The sequence below is a fragment of the Lichenostomus cassidix genome, chromosome 1Ab (genome assembly GCF_008360975.1).
Source record: "Lichenostomus cassidix isolate B80296 chromosome 1Ab, HeHo_3.0, whole genome shotgun sequence".
Lineage (NCBI taxonomy): Eukaryota > Metazoa > Chordata > Aves > Passeriformes > Meliphagidae > Lichenostomus > Lichenostomus cassidix.
Genome location: NC_139481.1, coordinates 2,752,934 through 2,779,071, shown reverse-complemented (window position 1 = coordinate 2,779,071; position 26,138 = coordinate 2,752,934). Strand labels below are relative to the sequence as shown.

The 26,138-nt window shown below is 48.0% G+C and overlaps 1 protein-coding gene and 1 long non-coding RNA gene across 7 annotated transcripts in view; one reads left to right on the top strand and one right to left on the bottom strand.

Annotated features, from left to right (window-relative positions):
• The window catches only part of IQSEC3 (IQ motif and Sec7 domain ArfGEF 3), a 75,761-nt gene extending 56,648 nt beyond the window's left edge, over positions 1 to 19,113 (top strand). For 2 of the 6 annotated variants that reach the window (XM_085049421.1, XM_085049426.1), the window contains 9 exons: positions 7,826 to 7,948; positions 8,557 to 8,723; positions 10,842 to 10,981; positions 11,792 to 11,917; positions 13,042 to 13,141; positions 14,337 to 14,498; positions 14,976 to 15,068; positions 15,485 to 15,528; positions 17,746 to 19,113. In XM_085049421.1, the coding sequence (XP_084905547.1) occupies positions 7,826 to 7,948; positions 8,557 to 8,723; positions 10,842 to 10,981; positions 11,792 to 11,917; positions 13,042 to 13,141; positions 14,337 to 14,498; positions 14,976 to 15,068; positions 15,485 to 15,528; positions 17,746 to 18,183 (1,393 nt within the window). In that variant the 3' untranslated portion in view covers positions 18,184 to 19,113. Of the gene's footprint in view, positions 1 to 7,825; positions 7,949 to 8,556; positions 8,724 to 10,841; positions 10,982 to 11,791; positions 11,918 to 13,041; positions 13,142 to 14,336; positions 14,499 to 14,975; positions 15,069 to 15,484; positions 15,529 to 15,611; positions 15,692 to 17,745 lie in introns of all 6 variants that reach the window. The other 4 variants (XM_085049424.1, XM_085049423.1, XM_085049425.1 and 1 more) reach the window with 4 other exon arrangements.
• A 593-nt stretch (positions 19,114 to 19,706) lies between these two features.
• Positions 19,707 to 25,621, bottom strand: LOC146442753 (uncharacterized). Its single transcript, XR_014849450.1, has 2 exons — positions 21,361 to 25,621; positions 19,707 to 21,327 (listed from the first exon to the last, which is right to left on the bottom strand). It is a non-coding gene; the product is annotated as an uncharacterized LOC146442753 (long non-coding RNA).
• Positions 25,622 to 26,138: the final 517 nt, after the last annotated feature.

The following is a 26,138-nucleotide window of genomic DNA, read 5'->3' as shown; positions in this document are numbered from 1 at the left end:
TGCTCTATCTCTTTTTTTAATATACTGTGGGGGTATTGATTTGGCCAGCAACACGACACATGTTCTCTCCAGTCTCTTCATGCTGAGAGCTACAATTAAAAGTAATTGCCTCTTTTTCTCCAGTAAGCATTGTGTGGGCTGCTTCCCCTGACAGATAATCTGCTGAAGCCCAAACCTAGCCCTGCACACACAGGGAAATATTGTAACAACAATAGGCTGGCACTTCCTTGTAATCCTAAATTTGGCATCATCCCTGCAAATGACCATATTCCTCTGCCTCACATGGGGACTGCAAACTGTGTCAGCAGCTCCTGGGAAGAGTCTCTATTGCAAAGCTTGGTGTCAGCCTCCCAGCCTCAGTGCCCAGGAGCTTCTGTGGGTTGGGGTTGCCTGTCCTGTTTCTGGACATGGCAGAGGGACCATTGGTGCAGGTGGCCCTGCTCCATCACCCTCAAGATGGGGACTGAGATACTGAGACTTGGGCAGGGACTGTGTGTGCCTGAAGATATATCAAGTAACTGGGTCTGAATTTGGGGTTCAGACCTGTGTCTGATCTCTCCAGGCAACAGACAATGTGCTTGCACTAACAATCTGTGCTGCCATCCTCTCTTCACAACAAATGGCTGATTCGTCTTCCTTAAAGGCAAAGATAAAAGTAGACTTAAATATACACAGAATGTTCTAAAACAGGAAGAAAAAACGTGCCCATTCAGCTGGTTGTAGCTGTGCCATTTGAAGGTACTTTCTTCCTGTGTCAGGTCTGAGCTTGGGGGTAGTGCTGATTGTTGGGTTCTGCAAGCAAATTTTCATCGACTGCTCATGAGAGCTGGATGGGCAATGGCTGCACACCCAGCAGTGTGACATGCATGGAAACAAGGCATTGAAAGGAGAAATTATGGCCCAGAATTAAAATGCTGGGTATTTTTCCTGTCCATGCTGCAGGAGGAAGAGGGCTGGCAGTGTAGTATAGTGGGCTGGCATTTCCAGGGCTCTGTGTCTCGAGGGCTGGTCACAACTTATGAGCAGTTTCTATGGGAACAGGAGGCAGATCAAAGACCTTTTGGCATTTTAGAGCTGTCTAAGTCCTAGTCTGGTTTTCATATCTAACTCCCATCAAACTAGCTCAGGAACACCAACACAGGTTGGGAGAACAGACTCTGCAAGGGCTGTCTTGCTGTCCCCAACATCCACCCACGCTTAGCAAGGCAATGTTAAGGTACATGGTATTCCCTGGAGAGCATGCAGCAGACAGGAGAGCTCATACAGCAGACTTTGCACAATTTTCCCAGAGCCACAGTCATTTTTGTGGCCCAAATGGGCAGAAGAAGAACAAGCACTTAGTCCTGCCAAGGTCAAATGCCCAGGCAGGGTGGCCATGAGCAGGCAGTATTGCTTGGACAGGCTCTGATCACCTGCAGTGAGCAAGCCTGCATGCAGGCAGAGATGTCTGTGCTCTTCCACACCCCAAACCTGACCCTGAAGCCTCCTCTACCTCCCCAAAGCAATTTCAATTATTGATGCCACTTGCTGTGTTAGTTTAGCTTTCGCTCGATGTGAAAACTTATGTTGCAATTGTGTATTGTAAGCAATGTTTCAATTGCAGCCAGGTTGAATTAACCCAGCTGCATGAATAAATAATAAGACAGCTTTTAAAACATCTGCAAAAGTGTCAGCCTCCCTCGTGCATTTAGAGGAGCTGCCCAGGTTACAAACTCCAGACTCAGCTGTAACGTCCAGCCATAACTCTGTACTCTGCAGAGTTCTCTTGGCTTCTGCAGGTATTGAAGCTGTGCTGGCTGACAGACAAACCAACCTCTGCCTCTCCCTGCTGTCAAACAGCAGAGCTCAGGAGTGCAGAGTGGCATTTGGCACTGGGAAGATGATCCCACTTTGCTGCCCACCTAGTAAATGCAAAACTCCAGAGAAGTGCTTTGCTGGTTGCAAAGCCTTTTATGCAAAAGGGCAGGGGTTTAGGGGAAGGTAAGCATTTTATGAGGCTTGAGCACTTTGATGTGCTGTTTTGCCTTCCCACACCTTCCTGCCCAGCACCTAAATGCTGTGAAATTATAATATTTCTTCCATCTTCCTGCTCTTATCTTTCAACCTTTTACTGATTTTCCTGGAACTCAGAAAAGGTGTCTGTATAACTCACAAGTAATTCTACATACTAGGCAGAGGAACAACAGAGAGAGGAGGAGATTTTCAACAGTTTCTGCCTATAATTGACAGATATGCATTGATAACACTGAACCACTCAGGTCTGTCTCTTTAGGAAGATGCAGTATGTAACTTTCTTGTTTAGAAAAGGCTTTAGTCTTTAAAACTAGGATTTATCTCACCTGTTGTTGGCCACCACCAAGTTTCGTGCCTTCTAGAAATTTATGAATTCCTTTTGTCTATGGAGAGACTTGGGGGCCTCAAGAGTGCTGTTTTTCTCAGTGTGCTAGTTTAGGTTGGACATGCAGCTTTGAGGCATTTTGTGTTACAGGGAATAAATCCCACTTGTAACCTATTTTAAGCATCCCACAGGATAACCATTCACTGTGATCAGCATCCCACAGTAAGATCCAAGAATCTCCTTCCACAACCTGCCCTGCTGCCAGCTAGGAGGAGTCACTGTGGACTTAGCCTAGGATTTCAGTGTCTATCAGTCCAGGGAATACAGCTGGAGAGAGGTAGCCTGGCCCATTAAAGCACCTATGTGCTACTGAGCAGTTTTAATCAAATCTATTTGTCAAGTTCTGCAGAAAAATAATTTTGCTGCTTTGAAAAAGTCAGGCCCAAGGCATTAATGCATAGTTTTAATTTGAGACACATCATCGTTCTTGCATCCTTTCTTCATTCTGTGATTATTTGTTGCTTTTGTTCTCCTGCCTTCATACTTTCCTTCACTTTAGTCCATTCTTCCCCTCCACCTGTTTCTGACTCAGGAATTGCTTCCATTTATAGTTTATTCATGACAAGATAATGTGAGTGATTTCATGAATGGAGTCAGCTGTGCTGCTGATACTGGATGGTTTGTGTTCAGCTCGTGGGACTTGGAAGTGCAGATGTGGCTGTCCTGGTGCACTTGCTGTCAGAGGAGGAATGGGCAGAGATTCCAGCAGAGGAGATATTGTGCTGAGCTGGGGTCTGGCTGGTGTTAGGCTGGAAGTTGCTGTTGGAGACTCTCCCTGGGGGTGAGCAGGTCTCCTGTCTGTCAAGCCTGTGTTGTCTTCTCTTTCCCTCATGGAAAGTCAGGGAGAGAAAAGCTGTACTTAATAAGTGCAGAGCTGGAAGCCCAGCAAAGGGATTGTCTCTCAGAGAAGAATTAGGTTCCTCTTGGACTGGCAGAATGGACTTGTCAGGTCAGCCCAAACTAGCTTTCTTTCCCCTTTCTCTCTTCTGAGGATGCTACAGAGGATCAAAAAGGAACTTGCATCCCAGCAGGGTTTGAGCAGGAGCAATAGATAAGGATGTGATGGAAGCAGGACAGAGGGCATGTTGGCAGTTCTGACCTCCTGCTGCAGGGAGGGCTGAAACACAGACCAAATGTGAGCAAGAACAGCCTTCCCATGCCTGGCCTGTACAGGCTGAAGGTGCAGCCTGAGTCTGCCCAGTCCCCAGGGGAGCTCAGGAAAGAATAGATTCCTGAGTAAGTAGCCATGTGAGCTACCAACAACCACGGGAGGGTGAGTAGGCAGGACTGAGCCCCAGGAAAAAACAGGAAATATATGTTCAGCATCCCATAGAAAGGGGAGACTGCTGTGGGCTGCAGTGTCCACTGTAGAGACTTTTCTTCCCAAGAGGACATGGAAGGTAGGATTGGGACACACACCTGTGCCCACTGGTGCAGGGAGTCAGTGGGTCCTGCTAACTTCTCCTTCTGTTCAGTTAGCATGTGCAGGACAGTCTCCTGCCAGGGAGCTGGGCTCTTCCACAATTCACCCAAATGCTGGTTCGTCTTCAGAAAGCTTGTAGAATTAGGGAAGCTGAGAGAAGGGATGGTTTTTATTAATACCTTTGTGCCTTGTGGTTTTAAACTTTCCACCTGGCTGCCTCCCCCCTTGCTCCCTCCCCGAGTTGAGGCTGCAGGTTCATTACAGAGGCTTTTAGTTGCATCCCAGCTCCTGCTGCATTGTCACCTGAGCGGAAAAGCTGGAAAATAGGTCATTACACTTGGGTGAGCAGATCCCAGCCCCACATGATACAGCTGCTTCCTGCCTTTGCTGAACCCTTTTGCCACGGGCTTTTTTTGCCATGCTTAGCCCTGTGCTAAATCCTCACAGCTCTTCTGCCATTATGTCCACTCACTTTTGGGGGGATCTTTGCCCTGCAGCCTGGGAGGTTACAACAGAGACAAGAGCTAATAATCCATCTAGGAGCCCACTCTTTGGTCCTGGCACTGGTGTGGAGTTCTCTGCAGTTGGGAGGTGCCTCAGGGCAGATCAAACTCTTCCTGTGCACAGGTGGCACAAGAGCCCTCAAACCCCAGCACCTTGTTTATGAGGCAGGGAGCCAGAGCTTTTCCTGCTCACTTCAACACCATGATCCAAACATCCAAAGTCATATCCTTGCAGACACTGGGCTAAATGAATCTCTAGATGAACTGAGAACTCGATTTGTGTGGCTTGCTGCAAGTTCATGGGTGTCTGTACAAGAATCTGAGGTCAGGGAAGGCTGCAAAACTTCCAGCTCTCTAGAAGAGGAGCAGAAACATAGCAGCCCCATGGCACAGGGTTGTTTGGCTCTTTGAATAGACTTTGCTGTGTCAAATTTGCTCACAAAAAGTATCAGACACCTCTGATCCAGCTTTCTTTCTGTCTGTCTAGCAGCAGAAGACAGCAGCTTGCTACCTGATGGCTCCTCTAGGAACTGTTCTTCAGGCCTTTGGCACAGGCTTTGCCAGATAAATCAAATCCAAGCACAGGGTGTTTTTGCTTGAATCAAACATTCTTTGTGACCTGTCCTTTCTGCCTGGTCAACCTTCCTCAGTAAGCAGGACAGGGGACACTGTTCTTTGGACTGAGAGACAAATGGAAGAGACTCCCAGGAGTTAGAATTTACAAAGTAAACTTGCATCAGTCAGTCTGTGAGAGAAAATCTCACAGGAGAAGCCCAGCATGACTCATGCAGCAACGCCTGAATTTGGCAAGAGCTATGAACAACTGCCTTGTCCTACTTGTCCTAATGAAGGCTCAATGCTTTCTGTATTGAGGACATTGACTTTATTACTTGAGATTTGTACACAAAGGGGAGGACATGTTAAAGCAGCCTGTGAGGAGGGGGAAAGGCTGATCAGAGAGGGAAGGAGTAAGCAGAAGATAGATGATTTAATGCTGGTGGGTTGTAGTAACTAGTGTGACTTCAGCAGGTGTCCCTGGGGTGTGCAAGGACTCTGTGTTCACATGTCTGGGAGCAGACAATAGCAGCAAAACCACCGGGGTCAGTGCTGAGAAACACTGCACACTGGAAAGGATTAAAAAATAATAACAAAAGCCCGAGTGCAGAGGTGGTTGCAGCTGTGAACACAATAACGACTAACAAGAGGAAAACTGTTCTTACTATCAAAGATAAATTCTGAGAAGCAGAATGCCTTGATGTTAACCCAAGGGAGTAAGTGAAAGTATGAGAAAAATAAAAATAACAAAGGAAAGAGGCAGTGGAGGAAGTTTTTCTTATTGCCAAGTGTTTCTGCAGTCCACCTCTTGGAGAGATAAAACAATATTTCATGGAAGATTTCCTAAGAGAGCAGTCCCTTTGATTCTCTTGCCTTGCTCCCTATTTGTTCCTGAATTTCGATTATATGGACTTTGTGCAGAGAAAGAGCCCAGAATTCCTAGCTGAGGTTGTAACAACTCCAACCTCAGAAGATACAAAGCACTTTATGTTCAGTCAGAGCTCTTGGTAAATTATTCTGTGGGTGTCACCCTAGTTAAATGATGATATCTCAACTCCTGAATCAATAAGGCAATGGAGGAATGCAGAGATGTCTCTGAGCATTTGAACTCTGTCCCTCACCCATTTGAGGCATTGTGAAACAGATGTTTTATTCTAGCAGGGCTGCACTATGGCACTCAACAGCTTAGTTCACAAGCCACTTCTTAACAACCCATGGCAAACTGCAGCACTTAGAAAAGACCAACAGACACACCCCCAGTTTATCTCAGAAAGGAAGAAGGAACTGCTAACAGCACATCCCTTTATTAGCAGAGGTTCCTTTGGCAAAATTTTCAGATAATGCTAGGAAATAGAAGGATCCAGAAGAGAGCTAATCCCCTCCCCCTTTTTTTTCTCTGTACCACTCCTTATAAAGTCCCAGACAATCTGTCTTGGGGAAAATTTCCTCCTTAATAATCTTAAATTTGGGATCACTTTATCCTTTACCACATGACAAAGCAACCCAAACACAATACAAAGAATTAAATAAAGGGGTTAAGGGGCTGATAAAAGTAGCATCCCAAGTACAGAGGAGCAGAAAATATGAAGTTCTTGAATTTTTAATACACTTCTAATGTCAGGGTGGTCCCATTAGCAATCAGTAACTTTGTATTTAAATAAGGCTTAAAGAAAATGGGATTTTGGCACCTCTTCTTCATCTGTCAATCAGAATTTCAGCTTTGAAAATTTATTTTTGGGAAAGAATAATGGCAAGCAGGAAGGTAAAAGGTATATATCAAAGCCAGTAGAAAGTAGATTAGTTCAGAATAACTAGTTTTCTAGACAGGGGACATGCAGAACATAATTCTAGACTTCAGCAAAGCATTGGACATAAGAAATTTTTAGTTGAGAGTGGAAGAGAGAGAAATTAGCAGAGGAATCATAAACGAGGGAGTGAATTGGCTGATACAGACATTAGTGCCTACATACTCTGCTGAAATGGGAAGTTGGGCCTAAGGGACATTATGAACAGGGATTTCTGAGTCTAGTCTTTTGATTAATGCTTGCAGTAATGACCTGAGCACAAAAGGTAGGAATATGCTAACAAAATGTGCTGAAGCCCCATGGGAAAGGTGTTGTCATTACAAGTGACTGAAATACCATGCAGTAAGAATAAGAACAAGTAGATTATTTGACTAATACAGAGAGCAAGAACTGTAGTGGTAGGTGTTGGAGACTAACAGCAGGGACTCTATGAGCTGAGAATGCTTTAGTGGAAAGTAAGAGAAGTGACATGCCCTTCTTGGGGTATTTAAATTGGTCATGAATTACTAGTGGGCAGTGAATCACATCGAAATGCAAAGTGACACCAGATGAGCAGGTGAAGTTGCAATGTTATTTCTGTACAACAGCTTCCATTTCCTATTTTCTCTGAGCTGACTCTGATCTTATTGGCATTGATATAGGTGTGTAAATATCTATGTTAATGTCTATATATCTGCATAGATACAGGTAAATATCTATATCTATATTTATATCTATATATACACCTCTGAGCTGACTCTGGTCTTATTGGCATTGATATAGGTGTGTAAATATCTGTGTTAATGTCTATATATCTGCATAGATACAGGTAAATATCTATATCTATATTTATATCTATATATACATGTATTGCTTTGTGAATATATATGCTGCCTATGGTATGATATGTATATATCATGGTGTATACACACACACACACATATATATGAATATATAGTAAGGCACAGAGTTGCTCACCAGCTGTAGAATGCAGGAATCTCTGGTGTGAACTCACTGCCCGTTGTCAGCATGATCCAGGCAGCCACAGTGATGTCTCAGGGCCTCTCCCACGGGATTCCCCTTGGGGACAGAGCCTTGGCACCACAGTGGAGGAGCCTGCCTGGGAGGACATTCTGATGCAGGCTGTGTCCCTCCCTCACAGCTGTGTGGTGGACGAGATGGACTTCTCTGGCATGGAGCTGGACGAGGCGCTGCGGAAGTTCCAGGCGCACATCCGCGTGCAGGGCGAGGCGCAGAAGGTGGAGCGGCTCATCGAGGCCTTCAGGTGAGACAAGGAGCAGGACCCTCTGCTGCTACCTGAGGAAGGCAGAGAATTCAATATACCCAGGGTAAAATAACAGCAGTCATGGAGAGAGCGGCCAGGGGGTCATGGAGGGGCTCGTGAAGGATGGAGGTCTCTGTGCCACTGCTGGGTCACAGCTGCGCCTTGTCAGGTGTTAGTGACATGAAGGGCACAGGACCAGGGTGAGGCCACTCCTGACTTGCTGCCAGCAAGAGCTTCCCTGTTCACTGGTGGCTCCCAGGCTGAGCAGCAGTGGGGCTGGCAGGGCTGCTGGGCTGCTCCCTTGGTGCATCCAGAGTGCTTTGTGCTTTGCTGGAGCAGACAGCTCCTGTATTGCCCTGATGCAGTGACACACTCTGAGCCATCCTCTCTAATCCCACTTGCTTTTTTGGCTCCTGAGGACGAGAAGGCTGAAGTTTCAGTGGCCCACTCCAGCCCTTGGTGGGGAAATTTGCCTCCAGAGAGCAGTGGGTTCCTTCTCGTTTGTGTGAAGGTGGAATTTGATCCCCTTGTGCTAAAGTTGCCATTGCCAGGCTGGAGCAGAGGGCTCCCCTGATCCACGTTAAGTGTGTGCATCCCTCCTGCTGCAGCCAGAGGTACTGCATGTGTAACCCAGATGTGGTCCAGCAGTTCCACAACCCAGACACCATCTTCATCCTGGCCTTTGCCATCATCCTCCTCAACACGGACATGTACAGCCCCAACATCAAGCCTGACAGGAAGATGATGCTGGAGGACTTCATTCGCAATCTGAGAGGTGAGGGTCCTGCTTTTTTTTTTTTTTTCCTAAATTCTGTCTAGATGAAGACAGGAAAATCCTAGTGGAACCGCCTTTCTCCAGGTCTGCTGCTGCTTGCCTGTGAGCCAGACATGGAAGGCCCTCTGAGGTGCCTTCTAGGGTGCTGGGGAAGGAAAATTTTAATTAGCTTTGTTTTCTGCAGAAAGCTGTCCAGCCTTCTGAGAAACCAACCATTTTCCTTGAGAGATGGCTTCATCTTCTAAGATACCTCATTGCTTGGAAACAGTCCATTGTAATACATTTTCCTATTGTTCAGTTCCATCCCTCTTAGACACTGCTGGATTGTGCTAAACAAGCCCTACTTGCTGCTTTGAATATATGAACACATTTTCCATTTATCCAGGCTAAATCTTCCCTTTCTTAATTGCCTGCAATTACTTATAGTAACTGTAGGCGTGACAGAGTTCATGCATACATTACCTCTTTGCAATTTCTGGTACATCAGTTCCCCAAATCAATTTTCTTCTGTTTTCAAGGTCAGTCCTTCCCATCCTGGTAATAGGTTGTTAAAATCACTTTTTCAGATGTGGTCACAACACACTCATATATGGAGCTACCGCCTCGTCCTTATTTTCAGATCTACTAATGCAGCTTAGTATTGTTTGGCCTTTTTGACATCATGTCTAGACAAATTATTGTCTAATTTCCCAGCCATATTCAATCCTAGGTCTTCCTAGGTCAGCCATTTTCCAAGTTTCTCTTACTGCACATCTGCAATTCAGATAAAGCTCCCTCAAAGTTTTTCTAGCGTAAATTCCTGTCTTTTTTGAAGATTTTGTACTTCTCTGGTTCCTTTGACTTGTTTCTTTGTCCTGATTGCTGTTCAGAAAGTGTCATCTCAGCCTCCCACACGTTCCACAATTTGTCACCCACTTCAGACTGGTATAATGTGACACTGAGGCCCTCTTTCATGTTAATTCCAGAGCTCCTGAATGGGGCTGCTACCTGCCATCCTCCCCTTTAGTATTACAATCGATAGCACTAACAAAAGAGGGTAGTTTTTAATGTTAACTTACACTTAGAGTTGCTTTAAAAATCTGTCAGTTCACATCACAATGGATTAAAGCAGCTTGAAGGTCACTCACCTCCAGTGTGCAACACACCACAACTCATTAGAGCGAGTGAATGTCACCCCATCACAGACAAGGGGAGACACTTCAGTCCAGACTCACCTGCAGGCCAATGCCCAAGCCAGCAGCTTCAGCAGCCTGTGTTTGAAATGTTATTCAGGATACATTTGCAAGGATGTGGATAAGGGAGCCAGGATATCACAGTGCCTCTCCATTCCTCAGCAGTTCCTCACCTGCATCACTCAGGGTGGTGCATCTCAGACCAGGGAGCTGGAAGGAATGCAGAGAAAATTAATATGAAATGACTGGAGGAATTCAGTTTGGAGGAAGGACTGGCAGCTTGATTTGCAGTCTTTGGCACAGGGAATGGTGAAAGAAAAAATTTCTGCCAGGCTCTGAAGGGTCAGACAGCACAATCTGGAGAATTATCTAAGGAGATGTAAAAGAGGAAAGGGGCAGGGTCAAGACAGAGCTATCACAGACAGAAAGACAGAGATATCACAGACAGAATAGCAGGAAAGTATTACTGCTAGGAGACGACACAGAAGGAAAATGGTGGAGGTCACCAAGCAGGAGAGCAGGTCACCAAGGAGAGCTGATGCATTCATTGGCAGGAAGAGCTGCTGAATCCCAGCATAGGTCTTCTCCACATCTAGCACTTCTGATGATACAAAATCAATGCAGGGGCTGCTGCTGAGTGGCCCAAGATATATGAATGTGAAATTGTGGCTATAAAACCTTAGGGAACACATGGAAAGGAGCCACCATGCAGAGCAGTGGAATAATGAAATCAACTGCATTGGCCTTAGAGATGTCAGTGTCTCCTGCTGGTGCATTAGATGCTCTAGAGCAAGAGAGAAGATAGCCTAAAGTGCAGTATTGCTATTCCCCTTCAGCCTTCCCAGCACTGCACAGTGCAGAGGCAGTAGTGACCTGTAGGGACCACTGGTTCTTCCCTTTCCCTTTCTCCCTGACTGGTCTGCCCAACATTTTCTGTGTTTGGCAGGGGTGGACGATGGTGCTGACATCCCACGGGAGCTGGTGGTGGGGATCTATGAGAGGATCCAGCAGAAAGAGTTAAAATCTAATGAGGACCATGTGACTTATGTCACCAAGGTGGAGAAGTCCATAGTTGGAATGAAAACGGTGAGCACCCACAACCCTGCTGGCACCCAGTCAGCCCCTCTGTCCCCCACCTCCCTCCCTGCCTTCTTTTCTGTGTTTTTCCTCTATGCCTTTCCTCTCTTATGTAATACTTTCCTTGCTTGTCTTGATAAATTTACTCCATTTTCTCCAAACTATTTATTCCCTGCTATCTCATTCTTTCCTAATTTTGAGGGATCTCCTTGGCCAGAGTTTACAGTATCTAGTGCAGTAATTGTTTGCCCAAGAATTTTACTGCAGGTCCTGCCTGCCAGTGCTCAAGTGATAGCTCTGCAGTGTTTCAAACTTTTTGGCCTGGTAAGGGTGTAGGAAGTGAAAGGCAAAGTGATAGAAAACAATTTTATCCATCTGTCTCTAATAAATTCCCTAAAAATTGCTGGGGTTAATAGATTCCCAAATGCACAGACAGCTTCTTTGGCAGTAACCAATATCTAAATGTAAAAATGTACATATTGTTTACCCAAAATAAAGCAGAATGATGTCTCAAAGCCCAGGAAACCTGCAGATGCCCAGTGGAGTGAGAGAGGATGAGCAGTCACTCATGGGTTGGAAGGCAGGGGTAGGATGTGTGAGCAAAAAAATGTTGCCTTTAGCCTCCCCTCTGATCTACCCAGATCACAAAGGCTTTCTCTCTTACTGCACCAGAAGGAAAACTGATGGCAAGGAGTGGTGGTGAGGAGGCGATTTGAGTGGGCAGAGTGGGTGGAATTGTGTCCCTGGGCAGGGTTGTTCAGCCTGAGGGTGGGGGAGACCCACAGCAGCCCCTCAACAGCCCCTGTGTGCTCCCTGCAGGTGCTGTCAGTGCCCCACCGCCGGCTGGTCTGCTGCAGCCGCCTGTACGAGGTGACCGACGTCAACAAGGTGCAGAAGCAGGCAGCTCACCAAAGGGAGGTTTTCCTCTTCAATGACCTGCTGGTGGTGAGTGTGATTTGGCTATTAGGCACTGCAGTAATAAAATCCATCCTGGTTTCTGTGAGGAAGTTTAAAATGAGTCCACACTCAATTCATTTTCCCCCTGTTTTAGGGACGGACCAGCTCCCAGTTCATCGACATTGTAAGGCACAGCTCTGGATCCTTCACTGTTAAAAACCTACTAAATCTAAAACCCCAGTAATCCTTGAAAAAACAAACTGTCACATCCCACAGCCATCCAAGCAATGTCATTGCTCTCTCTCATGCCTTTGCCAGCAGGGAGGTTCATTTCATGAAAGGGAGGTTCATTTCTTTGTCTGTTTGTACTATAGTAGACAGAGCCCTCTCATGCACTTTAAATCTTTCCTGGCAGACACTTTAAAATCACTACCTTCTAACGTGGAAAAGGCTGTAGCAGACTATATAGTACTTACCAGACCCCCAAATGTGTAGAGTATTTTTGAAAGTGTCCTGCCCCAGCAACCTTGCAATGGAGTTAGGTAGGTACAGGAGAGCTGAGTTGCACTGAGGCTGGAAAGTGGCCAAACAAAATGGAAGCTTGCTGAATTTAATGGCAAAGTGAAACTGTGGTTGTGGCAGATGCAAGGCTAAACCCAAATCTTTTTGTAGAAGGATAAAAGAGCTTTATCCACCTATTCCTGTGCACCCATTTGCACAGTTGTGAACCTGGGGGGAAGGTCTGCTCCTTGCTGTCCCTCTGCTCCATGGGGTAAATCAGATCCATGAGAACTAGTGCTGAGGTACAAGGCCAGCACAACATTCACATGTGCTCTTGTTTCCATCTCTGAGGTATTCATGACAGGCTTCCCTTTGCCTTTTGATCTGTTTCTTGGTGAAGAGAATTACCCTTGCAAAGTCAGAAATGTGCTAATCAAACAGCCAGCACCTCTGGGAGCCAGGGAGCTGAGTGAGCCCAGGGCAATGCCTACAGATTTCCAGACAAGTGCAGCATCCCAGGCAGCTCTCTGGGAAAAGAGTCAGTCAGTCACCAAGCCTTGCTCCCATGTGCACTTAACAGAGCTTGCAAAAAGCTTTTTTGCTTTGAGCAGTTTGCATCATTCTTGCCTCACTGTTCCCCAGCACCAACAATGCCTCTCTCCTGCCAACAGATCCTCAAGCTTTGCCCCAAGAAGAAAAGCTCCTCAACGTACACATTTTGCAAGTCAGTCGGCCTGCTAGGGATGCAGTTCCATCTCTTTGAGAATGAATGTAAGTCCAAAGCTCCTTGGTTGCCTGCAGGGGTTTGGCAGGGAAAAGGAGAAGGAGGGAGTGGGCTGTGTCACCCAGGGTGAGTTTGCATCAGGAGAGATTCTATCAGGTTTAAATGTGGAGGGGAAAAACTGAGGTCTGATGCCAAGGGGATCACTATTGGGGTACAGTGTGATGAGAAGAAGCTCCTGGAATCTCTCCTAGGTCTTCTGCAGGAAGCTCTAAATGAAGGATCTGGCTTGTCATGGTGGTGAGACTGGGGGAATCAATCCCCATATAAATCCTACAGAGCTTTCAGAAGCCAACTGTAGCTGCAGAATCTCTTTGACAGAACTGCTGCTGCCAGCTTTAGCCCCTCTCCCTTCATGCCCAAAGTCACAACTCCTGGGATGCTGACAGAGGCCCAGGTGCTGCTGCCACCTCCCTGCACAGTGCCATGCTGTGCTGAGAGCTTCCCAAGGCAGAGGCAGAGCCCTTGGAACAGCACCCACCAAAGCATGGAGGGAGGTCAGCCCTAGTCAGCCTGACCTTGATGGTCTGGGAATAGAGCCATGATGTGTCATGATTGGGGCTGGTTGTGCCGTGGAGGAGCTCCAGAAACAGGCAGGCTTCCTGCTGGCACAGCAGAGGGGCAGCACAGCAGTCCCAGGCAAGCATGGCTGATGCCCCTGGGGGCTTTGTGAGCACATGGAGAACATGCTGCAAGGAAGGCAAAATGCAGCAGCTATACTAAGTTTTGTCCATCCCTCCTCTACCCAACTGGCAGCATGAGTCCCTCTCCCAGTACCCTACTCTGCAGCCTGCAGGGGCTCCCATATCCCTGTGTGAGCTGAAGGGTCATTCACACCTGAGCAGCCCCAGGAGGTACCATCAGAGCTGGAATTGGCTTTCAGGGGTAGCGTGACTATCCTGGGAGTGCTCAAAGATCTTCTGGCAAAGGTTCCCTGCTGTGTATCCCCTGCAGAGACAGCAAAGCAGATGTCCCAAAGAGCTTGTGATCTGAACAGATGAGAGACACAGGGCAGGAAAAGGGCTTGGCATGCAAACTGGGGGAGCTGAGGGCTGCCTGAAAATAACAGGTTAGGCCATTGGACTCATGCTGAAAACTCTCTGTGCTTCAGAGGTACCAAAACATCCAGCTACTCCAGCAACAATGCCTAACACCTCTTTATTTTGTTGACACATCTTCTTTCAGATTACCCCCATGGCATTACACTGGTGACCCCAGTTTCAGGCTCAGAGAAGAAACAGGTACTACACTTTTGTGCTCTGGGAGCTGAGGAAATGCAGAAGTTTGTGGAAGATCTGAAAGAGTCAATAGCAGAAGTGACAGAACTGGAACAGATACGAATTGAATGTAAGGATCTCTCATACAATTCACACTCCAGTGCCATCACACTGCATGTGACAATAAAGGAGAAAGGGTAAAGGAAGGGTTCTGCAGAAAAAGAGGCAAAGAGGATTAAGTCTGCACAGGATTGTTCTTGGGTTCGCTGATAGGATGAAAAAGCAGTCAGGCTCTGTGACCACTAGCCAGCAGGACAAATGGAAGCCAAAGTAGCCCAGTTCAGCAGTCCCTACCTGTGCAGCACTAGCCAATTCTGTATAAATGTAGGTCATAAGTAGAAGGTTGGATGGAGATGCATAAGTTTCTCCACATGTCAAGACCTCTCCAGTTTCTGGTTTTTTCTTGGCTGTTCCTCTCTCCCTTCTTGACACTCACTTGTGATTTTTTTGCATTAATTTTCCTTGCTGCCTTCCCATTTTGCTCCTTCAATATGCTGACCTTCCCTCCATCCCTCTCCTCATTTATTTCCATATGTCTGCTTTGCAGGGGAACTGGAGAAACAGCAAGGGACAAAGACTCTCTCCTTAAGGACCAATGGAGCCCAGATGGAACTGCAGTCTAAGCAAGGCTCTCCAACAGGTAAGAGGACATCCAACACCCAACCTGTCTTGGTCAAGCAGTGCTGCCTTTGCAAATGTGTTCTCACTGATTCCAGCGAGAACTGCAAAAAGAAGTGTTCTGGTTTGCATCCTTTATCCTTGGCCAAACAGTGGAAATATGAGAGCATATACATTCCTCAAATACCCTAGAACAACCCTTGAAACCGCATTACCCAGTCTGTAGCTGTAACATCTGGTAAAGAGGTGTTACTGATAGAACCAACTTCTGAGGAACTTGGCCTACTTGTTCATCCCTGAACTGGTAAAACCTACCTCACTAAGCAGCTATCAGCTTGCAAGAGGGGCTGGATTGGCCTTGCACCTCTCCCTTTAAGTTTCCAGTCCACAGTATGAGGGGCAGACCTCACGAGTGAGATCTTTTGTTTTATTTCAAAGGCAAGAAGGATTTGGGGGAGAAGGTCTCGGACAGCACAGTGGAGGTAAGTAGAGTGCAGAGCAGCTGAGGTAAGTAATTCTCTCTCACTTCAGCTCTTCTCACATTCTCTGTTGTTTCTTTTCTCAGGTTTTAATCAATGCCTCCCCAGCCAGACTGACAATTTTACCAATTTCCAGAGATACAATTAAAAGTTACTGCTAGGACGGGTAATACAACTTTCAAATCCAAACTAAACTTCAAAGCATTTTCAATCCGTTTTTATAACTGTAACATCCTTCATGGACCAAGCTCCCAAACGCTGTAGACTAACCCACCCCACTGCTTATGGGGAGACTCAGAACCCCACTAAGGACTTCCCTGACATGCTAACTCCATGCAGCATCACATGCAAATTCCCCTCAGCCCAGCTTTCCTGCACAATCTCTGCAGCTCTGTCTCTCCATCCCCCTGAAGGGGATTAAGCATGGCCTTTGTACACCAGACTTTCCTTAGAGCTTCACCTTCCTAGGCAGGGAGCTTGGCTGTCCTGTGTACATCTATCTTTGCAGGAATGTCTAGCATCCTGTGGGTTGCCTGTTTCTTCACAGACACCCATACTCCCACTGCCTGTGAGGAAACAGGAAAATGCAATCTTCACACTGAAAATCTTATCTACTACTTCGTACTCTCTCTCTCTGTCTGGAATATCTCCATTGTCCTGAGATATTTTCCAGGGTAGTTTTTTCCCCTCTTGTCAACATATATTTACTTGAAGAATTCAGCTTCTCTGTGGGGAGTGGGTGCACCCCTTTTCCCTGGAGAGCACCCTATTTCTCTGCAGATTCTCCCTTCCTGAGAAAGGTGGCTCTGCCAGCCAGTTTCCTAGTTCTATTGGGAGAAGAGTTTCCTTGTGTAGAATGGCTTCCATGTATCCTAATGCCACTGGCACTTCATGGCCCAGCAACCAGTTTTTCCTATGGGATGTTCCACCACCTGAACAAATATTGACACAATATGATGTCCTGCTGTGCAGTGAGTCTGAGCAACCTCCATGCCTGGATAGGGACTGACAGCTTCTCCTTGTTCCAGCATGGTGGGGAGCTTGGTCACTCCACATCTTCTCCTTCCCAGTTGCTGGAGCTGCTGCTGACCCTGACAGACCCTCAGGGCAGCCCCCCTGTCCTCCCTGCACCCCTGCCTGGCTGGAAATGCCACACCAACCTGCAAGCACTTGTTTCCTACCCAGGGCTTGTCACTTGACTGACATTCTCTTTTGAGCCAGCAACTTTGCTCTTGTTTGGGGTCTCCATCAGCCCATGTCCTCACCTGGAGGAATTATAACTTCATCCATCATTTGGGAAGCATCATTTCCCTGCTGTGCTTCCCAGCTAGGGACCTCCAGTCCAGGCCAGCTCCTCCTCTTCAGACTGGTCTCAGTGAGCTCCCTTATTTGATTCCATTATCAGCATCTCACTGTGGGAACCCTGATGACCTCCTGCTTCCCTACCTGCTTTCAGCTGACCAAGTATTACTCTGCCAGCAGAGGAGCATTTCCATTTCTCTGAGATTATCTAATCTGCTGCCATTTCATCATGAATTTCTTTTATCATTGTATGAGCTAGATGGACATTTTTTGTTTCTTTTTTCTTTCTTTGAAAATCATTTCCTTTCACTGACAAACCATCAAATGGATCAGAGGGAGCTGCCATTTGCTAGACTATGTCAGGTTTCTGCTTTTTCCTCTGTAAACAAATTAGCCAGTCATGTGGTGCACCTTCCTACTCAGAAAGGCAGGGAGCTGGGAAAGGCTTGAGTTTCTCTGTCTCTCTCTATCTCAGATTCCACTGCTGTCATTTTGCTGAAACTACAGCCTCGATTATCTGAACCCTTGCAGTCTGGTCCCCCTCTCCTTTTTGCTGGTGGGGACAAAGGCATGACCTCGAGGTCTGTTCATTACCATGAGAATTCACGGATGCCTCCACTCCTAGAGTCGATTTGTGTTCCCTGTGCTGTTTGGATAATTAAAGTTGCACTGCATTTGGGAACTCTGGCTCTGCTGCCTTGGATGTGATGGAAAGGACAGGGGCACTTAGGCTAGATGGGGACAAGGGGGCTGTTGAGGGGGACTGTGCAGCCAGGGTTGTACCTATTCTGGTTTTTTGAGGGAGGGAGGGTTGAATGCATGTGAGGTCTTCCGGTGGCGGGGGTTCAGGGCAGCCAGTAGCAGCAGATGGGAAAAGTCTTGTAACATTTAATGCTTCTTTGGCTGTTTCTAAACTAGGTGTCAATTCACAACAGGCTTCAAACGTACCAGCACAACTCCGCCCTGGGGCCCGAGAGTGGAATGCAGCCCAGCATGCGTCTTAACATGCCACGGGAGCGGCTGGAGACAGCACTGGTGCCCTCGCACCCCGCCTCGGCGGGGACACTTGTACAGTGCCAGCAGATTGTCAAAGTCATAGTCCTGGACAAGCCGTGCCTCGCTCGGATGGAGCCGGCGCTCAACCAGACTCTGACACGCTACGTCACCTCCGACTCCTGCACCTCCACCCCCTGGCGCGGCGTGGGCAGTGGGCTCCCCGGGACCCCCGTGAAGCTGGTCCATCAGCCTCCCCTGCCCCCTCCACCCCCTCCCTACAACCATCCCCACCAGTATTGCCCCCCCAGCTCCCTGCTTCAGAGGCGCAGGCATTCCAGTGGCTCGCGCAGCCTCGTGTAGCCACACCACCAGCACCAAAACAGCACAGACTTCCCTGCTTCCCTTCCCCACTGCCCCCCGGGGATCCTTTCTGCCTACAGAGATCTAGTTTGTGATTTATTTTTTAGTAAAACAAGGAGAAAAGAAAAAAAAAAAAGCCGACTGACCTAAGTCTTGCCCTGTCTCCCCTCAAGATGATGCTATTTGTGAGGAGCCATCTATAGGAACTGCCAACCTCCATGCTCACACATCCTCACACCCTGCCAGCTCAGCTGGCCTCTGTGCTCGTGCTGTCCCCATGTAGCACTTTGCTGCCCTGTTCCTGACAGGCTTGATGACCTGCTGCTTTCTAGGCACCGTGTCTTCCGTTTCCTACTCCTCCACTTCCTTTCCTGCCTCGCCTTTACCTGGCCATAGGTTTGTCCCCACCCTGAAACTTCGCCAGCCTCCGAGAGAAAGGGACTCACCCGTGCCAAGGGGCACTCCTGGGGGTGGAGTTCTCCCTGCCACCACCGCTGCCCGCCTGCTAAGCTGGAGCTGAGAACTCGCACCACTCGCCATGCTTCCTCCTCATCGCTCTCCAAGTATTATCTCCTTGCAGCAGCCGGCTCCAGGCGAAGGAGTGCACGAGTGGAAGAGAGCTTGAGAGGAGGAGAGACTGTCCTGAGCTGCAGTACAACACAAAGATGGCCTCACTGAACACCAAAACTTTTTCTGTTGTTATGTTGGAGCATTGTACCAGAGACCTCTGCTGAGAGCTAGCAGACCTCACCACGTGTAAATACACCTGTATGGTAGCGTATGTATGCGCATGCTTACTGAGGAAACACCAAGCAGTTCTGAGGAGCAGAAGGGAGGGATTCAGTCCAGGCATCTTCCTGGAATGGATGTGTACTTTTCCAAAGAGATGGCACCGAGAGGTGCCCTCCCACCTCAGCACACTCACTCACTCACTCACACACACACACACGAGATTGTCTTCTCTAAAACAGACCCACCTCTGCTTTCCTCCTCCTGGCTGGTTTTGTGTTTCCTGCCCACCTGCAATTTTGTACTCTGGAAGCAAAGCTGAGAGTTACATTCACCTTCTGGGGTGGGTGGGTGTTCCATTCACTTGGGCTCTTCCACCTGTGTTGGAGGGAAGGGGCTTTTTGGAGACTATTCGTGGGGTCCCATCTGTATCTTTGCCTGGCTGTATTCTTACCTCCATCAGCCCTTCCTGTAGGAAAGCTGCCCAGATATTGGACTCCAAGGCCTCTTCTCTCTCCCTCTCTATCCCAGCTTCAAAGTGAGAGGAGGGGCAGATCCCGAGATAGAGATGACAGCTCAGCTCCTCTGCTTTATTGGGGACATTGATGTGAAGGAAGACAGCATTAAAAGTGGGCTGTGGATGTATTTTTAGAAAAAAGAAATCTCTATGAGCAGTAGGGAGGGGAAGGTATTAATTAGCTTAAAGGCTTTGGTCTCACTCATTCTATCTCCCTTCGAGGCTTAAGAAGATCAACTTTAGGATTCTAAAATAGGACAGAATGCCTTTTAGGGCCTTTATTTTTATTTTATTCTGTGAGGGAAAGACAGAAATGCTCTTCCTTCCCTTGCAAGGCTGAGACATGAGCACTGGGTGCTGATGATGCAATGGTTGGGTGAGGAATGGCAGGAGCTGTTGCCAGTGGTGGGGATGTGCAAAACGTCAGGAAAAGGGGGACAGTGAAGACAGATGCAGAAAACTTTTTTACCTTGTGGGGTAAAAGCCACACAGCATTTTCCCTAGGGATTGTGCAGTGTGCTCATCTCTGGGGCTATTGCCAGTGACAAAAGCCACAGTCACCAGGGACAGGCTGGGCTCCCCTCAGTGCTCCCTGCATGCCTGCTGGCTGTGCTGGAATGTTCTGGGCAGAGAGTTCACATGTGGGACCTGGGCAGAAGCCCAGCTGGAGTGAGGGAAGCAGACAGGGGCTGGAGTGAAGGATCTCCTGTGCTTGGCCAGCCCTCCAGGGCAGGAGGCTGCTCACTTCCAGGTCCCCTTCAGCCTGAACCATTGACCCAGCTGTGCCAAGAGGGCTGAGCTGTTGGCTTAGCTGGGCACTTGTATCTGCAATAGCAAATGTAGTGACCAGGAGCCCACAAGCACAGCCTCAGGGAAGACTGCAGAAGCAGATGACATAAAAGATTGTAAGAAAACCCTGAACAGAAGCCCAGTCTCCCTCCAGACCAGAGAAGCTCACTCCTAGCCAGCCCAGGGCAGTTTGGATGCTCCACATCCCAAACTGGATGCTGGGAGAGGTCCTCAGCCCTGGCCAGGGCTCAGCCCCTCACCCCCCGGCCAGCTGTGAGGCACAGCTGGCCAGGTGTGCTGCTGGCTCCCTGCAGGGTGACATCCTGCTGCCTCTCAGCAGCCACAACCTCATCTGAACTGCCCATAGCTTCCCCAGAAAGCATGTGTGGCATCTGCCATTGTCTGCTCCATGCAGTGTGTGGCTGCTGTTGTTTTTGCTCACTGCTGCAGTGAAATGAGTGTCCAGAGGCACTGGCACTGTTCCCCCCTTCCCAGCAGTTATTTCACTGTCTGAGAGGAATGGCAGTACTGGTTTGTTGTTTTTTTTCCAGAGTGCAGTGAGCCAATGAAGCTCTGTGTGTGTGTTAAAATAAATAAATTAGATTTTACTTGACATTTAACACAAAGTGACAACAGCAAAAAACCTTAAGATACTTGAGGAAATAATTTTTTAAGATGAAATATTTATAACAATGCCTATGAAGTTCCTACACGAGATGTTTGCTGCTTTAATAATTGATTGGGAGACCTACAAGAATTTAAAGAGGAAATAAGGAAACTGCCTTGAGACTCCCTTCTCCATGCTGGATGAAGGTAGAAGTGAGTGAACTGAAGTGCTGAGGTACCTGAGGCACTATTTTCTCTCAGGGCAAGTTGGTTCTGTTTCCCTGACCTTGCAAAGGCTACTGCTGGCCTTAGCTTTGGACAGAGAAGCAAATGTAGATAAAATGTCTTGTAGCCTGCTGGCTACCACAACTTCTGTTTGGTTCAGCTGGAGAGGCACAAAACCACACAAAACTACAAAACCACTCTATTCCAGGTTGTCGCAGAACAGGTCAGTCAAAATTCCACTGTGGAGCCGAGCCCTTCAGACTTCACTTCAGAAAAAACTTCACTTCAAAAAAAATCTGTTCACAAAACACAGATTTTTTTTTAATTTTTTTTTTCCTTTGGAAGGTTGGTCTCGAAGGACGACAAGCACTTTAAAACATATCTGCACCTCGTCTGATCTATTGTATTGTCTGCTCCCACAGTCCTCCCACGAGCAGCGAGACACAGACTCAGAGTAGCTCTACAAACACCCTTCACACAGACTGACAGGGTGCAGCCCAGCAGGAGCATCTCAGTGACAGCCTAACGAAGGACAAAATGTGCAACACAGCCCACCTGGAGGGACCAGCCCAAAGAAAAATCACCAGCTCTTGACAGCAGTGATTCTGATCATGAACCTAGCACAATCTTTCAGGTGGAGGAGTCAGGCAGGGAGCTGCTGCAGAGATTAGCTCAATCCAAATGAAACAGTGTCTTTTCGCTGCCAAATTCATGCCCTTCTATATTGAAAAAGGAGAGGGGAGAGAGAGAAAAGAGAAACCTAGTGAAAAGTGTTGGGTAGTCAGTGGCCAAATGAGAAGGTGGCTTTGCTGAACAGCAGGACAGACTGAGCTGTGCTGGTTCAGGCCCAGTGAAGTTCATCTGTTTGCACCAATAGCAAAGGGATGGGAGAATGTGACAGGAGAATCAAGCCTTGCAAACAATTTGGGTTCTCTGCAGTGTTTGTCTGCTGCTGTAGTACTGTTTAATGCCATGGTGTGGGCCACTGGGTTAGCAACACTTTGTGCTTTCACAAGGCTTTCAAAGCATCCCACTGCTCACGTTTTCTCTCCTTCCTGCAGATGAAAGGTGTGGGTTTGGCCCACAACCAGAACTTCATCAATACTCATACTTAAAGGTACCACCAGATTTGGAAGCATTTGAGAGCCTCTGAGCCATAAGGCTTTGAGTTTTGTTCCGTGTTTTACAGAAGGCTCAACCTCCAACTATCTGCACGTGTTTCTGAGGTTTCCAAAACAAATCTGAGCCCTAAACCAAGGCTGCTGCTGCTTGGTGGAGCCTCTGCTTTGAAATGCAAGTTGCTGAGCAAGCTCCCCCCGTCTCCCACTCCACCAGCTGCCTCACTGTGCTAGTGTAGGCTCCAGGGACTGCTGGCAGTGTTTTGTGAGCTAGAGCTGTCCTTGTCCTGCCCTCTCTTATCGCAGCCATGCCTGGGACAGCAGCTTTGAAGTCACCCAGCTCTTCAACACTAGTCACGACCCCATCTGAATGTGTCTTTTTAAAATCTAACAACAGAAGTATTACCTGTGTGTAGGCTTTTGAAAGCACCTGTCTGTCTGTACCTGTCTCCTGCTGTAAATATCACCATCAACAGCTTCCTTTGGGAAAAGCGGTGTGGTCACACCTAGCAAAGAGTCCAAACGGCTAATATTTTGTAACAAAAATAACGAAAAAATAGATCAGAGGTATTTTATCTGTTCAATCAATAGAGTTTTAGAAATTATATTGAGATATGTCACTTGTGCTCCAATGTCTTCTTTGCCTCAGCCCCATCCCTGGTGTCCCTGGGCTCCAGAGCACAGCCACCCAGCCAGGGTGCTCCCGTGGAGTGCTGAGCATCCCAGATCCCTGCTGGCCTTGGGGAATGCCTGCTCCAGGCTCTGCTGCTTCCTTGGCCAAAGCAGCAGGAGTTCAGTGCTCAGGCTCTCTGAGGATCAGACCCAGAGAACCAGGAAGAAATGAACTTGTTCAGGAGGTGGTGACTTAATTGTGACATTCACCCCTGTGGTGAGGCAGAGAGAACGGTGAGGGGGGAAGGCAGAGCCCTTTTCATTGCCATCCAGTCTGCTAGATGCAGCTTGCAGGCTGCACCTCTGGGGAGGGAGGCACGTGTGGCCACAGGAACCATGCACCAGAACCCAGCATACACCTTGGGGCAGTGCTCACACCACCTGCCAACACACAGGACTCACCTCAGAGAGCACTGGGCACCTCTGCAGAGGTGAGGTGGTCATGCTGGACAAAGCTGTGGGCACAGGCAGCCACACACTGCCTGAGCAGGAGGGCTGTGCTGCCTGCACTGTCACCATCCAGCACATCTCACCAGCCACGCAGCCTCAGCCTTGGGGGACATTTGGATGGAAAACACGTAAGGAAAATGACATTTCCCGTGCAGAGCAGACAGAAATGCATATTTACACAAAGCATAACCCCAAGGTTAATGAAGCTGACCTTTGAGAGGGAATCAAGCACGTGCTCTCCTCTGCAATGGGTGGGGAAGGCAAGCTCCATCTCCAGAGCTGAGTCAAATAGATGCTGGATTCAGATTGCTCCTGCTAAAAAAACCCTGTCTACAGGTTGCAAATTCTTTGCTGGCTTCAAAGAATCTCTTCTATCCCCAGGCCCACCATGAAACAGTTGGGAGGACAGAAATCCCTCTCAGACACAGACAGGATATTTCCCAGGGATTCAGAGGCTTCCATTTATTTTTTTGTGTGCCACGGATATATTATAAATCAGCCCATCCCAAACAGTCATTTTCTAAGGTGTTTTGAACCAGAAGATTATTGAAGTTCCTGGCTGATGTTTAGATTACACACCTGGCTGTAAAGTAAAGATGAAAGCAATAAAACCAGATTGTCTATATGTGAACTACTCCTCACTTGCTCCAATGTACAGATATTATTATTAATCAGACGATGGCAAGTCTCTCTGGGAAGGATACTTTCTATACATAAATAGGTAGTTCTGAAACAAAGAATTACAACCCAGAAAACAAATGCCACAATTGTCACAGTGCATCTGTGCCCTGTTCTATCCATACAGCATCCTTTTTGTGCAATAATATATAGCATGCTTGGAATTGATCAAAATACACCACTCTCTTCCACAGAGAATCTTGAGATGCAATTTAAATTAAATTCATATTAAATCCAAAACACAGCACTCTGTGAGTCCACATGAACCAGGGCAGAATTATCTTCCCTTTCTAAAAGGAAAGAACCCATCTCCTGGGATCTGACCTCAGCCTTCAGTCTCAGCTCACAACTTCTGGCATCCCTAGTGAAAAGGACAACCCATCCAGCAGCTCAGGACATGTAGCCAGGAAAGAAATGTGCAAGGGAAAAGCCAGAGTGCTATTTAAATAGCTTGTTCAAAGATAAAACCCCGACCATCTGTCGACTTGCCCTAGAAGAGGCACTGCCATAATAATTAGCAGAGGGAAAGGATGCAGAGATGCCAGTGAAAAAACCAGCAGTTTGCTAATATTTTGCGCAGGTCTGCCATGGATGCAGCGGGAACAAGGAGTTAAGGAATGCAGAAGAAAGATGACTGTGCTTCTCCAGAGCAGACAGTGCTGGCAGTGTGGCACAGAAGCTTCCCAAGGGCTGCAGGATGCTTTGGGCTGGTGATTTGGCACTCAGCATGCCAAGAACAGCTGCTGCCACAGGGGATTGGCAGCAGCCCATCTCACTCAGATCCCAAGGCTCTGCCCGGCAGAGGAGTCCCCACAGCTGGAGGGTCACCCTGGGGCTGTGGTGCTGCCAGGGATGGGAGCAGCCCCCATGGGCCTAGGGGCTTGTGATCCCCACCAGACAAGTGCTGAGATGTTGACAGGGGGTCTGGGCTGCCACATGCCCACCCGGATAATTCCAATTTAAAGTGTGCTGGCTAATACAGACCTGCCCTTCACCCCCAAAGGAAGAGCCCACTCTTTCTTTTCAGAGCTGAAAACATCTGGAAAACCCTGTAAATCCATAGGTGCAGCCTGTTGGTGGCACCTGCCCGGTGCTTGATGCATTCCCAGTGCCAAGGCAAGTGCCCAGTGGTGGGATATCCCCTGTACCCTGGCCTTGCAGAGCCCCCTGCCCACATTCTCAGAGCCACTCCCACTGCCTGGAGCACTCCAGTGCCACTGAGCCTCGACTGCCAATTCCCAAGAGCTGCAGTGACTGGGCTGTGACAGCTGCTCTGCCACCACCTCCCCCAGGAGCATCACGCTGAAGTTCCCCTCACAGAGCTGCAAAGCCGCTTTAAAATAAGAATCTTGGATTATAACTCCTAATCCCTTCATTTGCAGTAAGTGCAGAGAGGGGACAGAGATGTCAGCTCTCTTTCTCTCCCCCTCTGCAGGACCAAATGTGCTTCAAAAACACATCAAAGTGTTTGTGCCACAGGCTGGGCAGACAGTGACCCAGAGTGGCTGCTTGGCCAGGACATGGTGTGACCCTTATGGGGACAGGGAGAGGCAGAGGGTGATGTTGTCCCTCTCCAAACAAGCACAGTCATCCCTCTCCACCTCTTGCCCTCCTTCACACCTCGGAGTTATTTTTAAGGGCATGTCAGTCAGCTCTGGTGTGTGCTGGAGGGGGATGCATGGACAAGAAGGATGGGCTCAGCCACTCAGACAGGAGCAAACTGTGTCCAAAAGCCATATGGGCTCCCTGGGGATGGGCAGAGAGCAGGGCAGGGAGCCAGCACTGCCTGTGGGCTGAGACACAGGGCACAGGTGTCACCACATCCTGCCCTCATCACCCCAGGAGCTGATGTGCCCCCAGCTGAGCCACTGAGCAGGCAGCAGGCACTGCTCTTTGGGTTGATGGCAAGGGATGAGCTTACATGATAGAACCTTTATCTGGACAGATATGGAGCAGATTTTTTTCTGGATCTGGGTCAGCAGCATCAGCACAAACTGAGCAGGTGCTTTTCTTTATGGGGTCAGTTCAGGGATATTTATATTTTCCCAAACAGTATGATGCAATACAAACTGGCCAAGGTTCTTCTCCAAACCACACAGCCTTCAAAGGGAGAAAAACATCCAGGTGGTGCCACTGCTCTGCCAGTGGCTTTTGGGAGATGCAGTGATCAG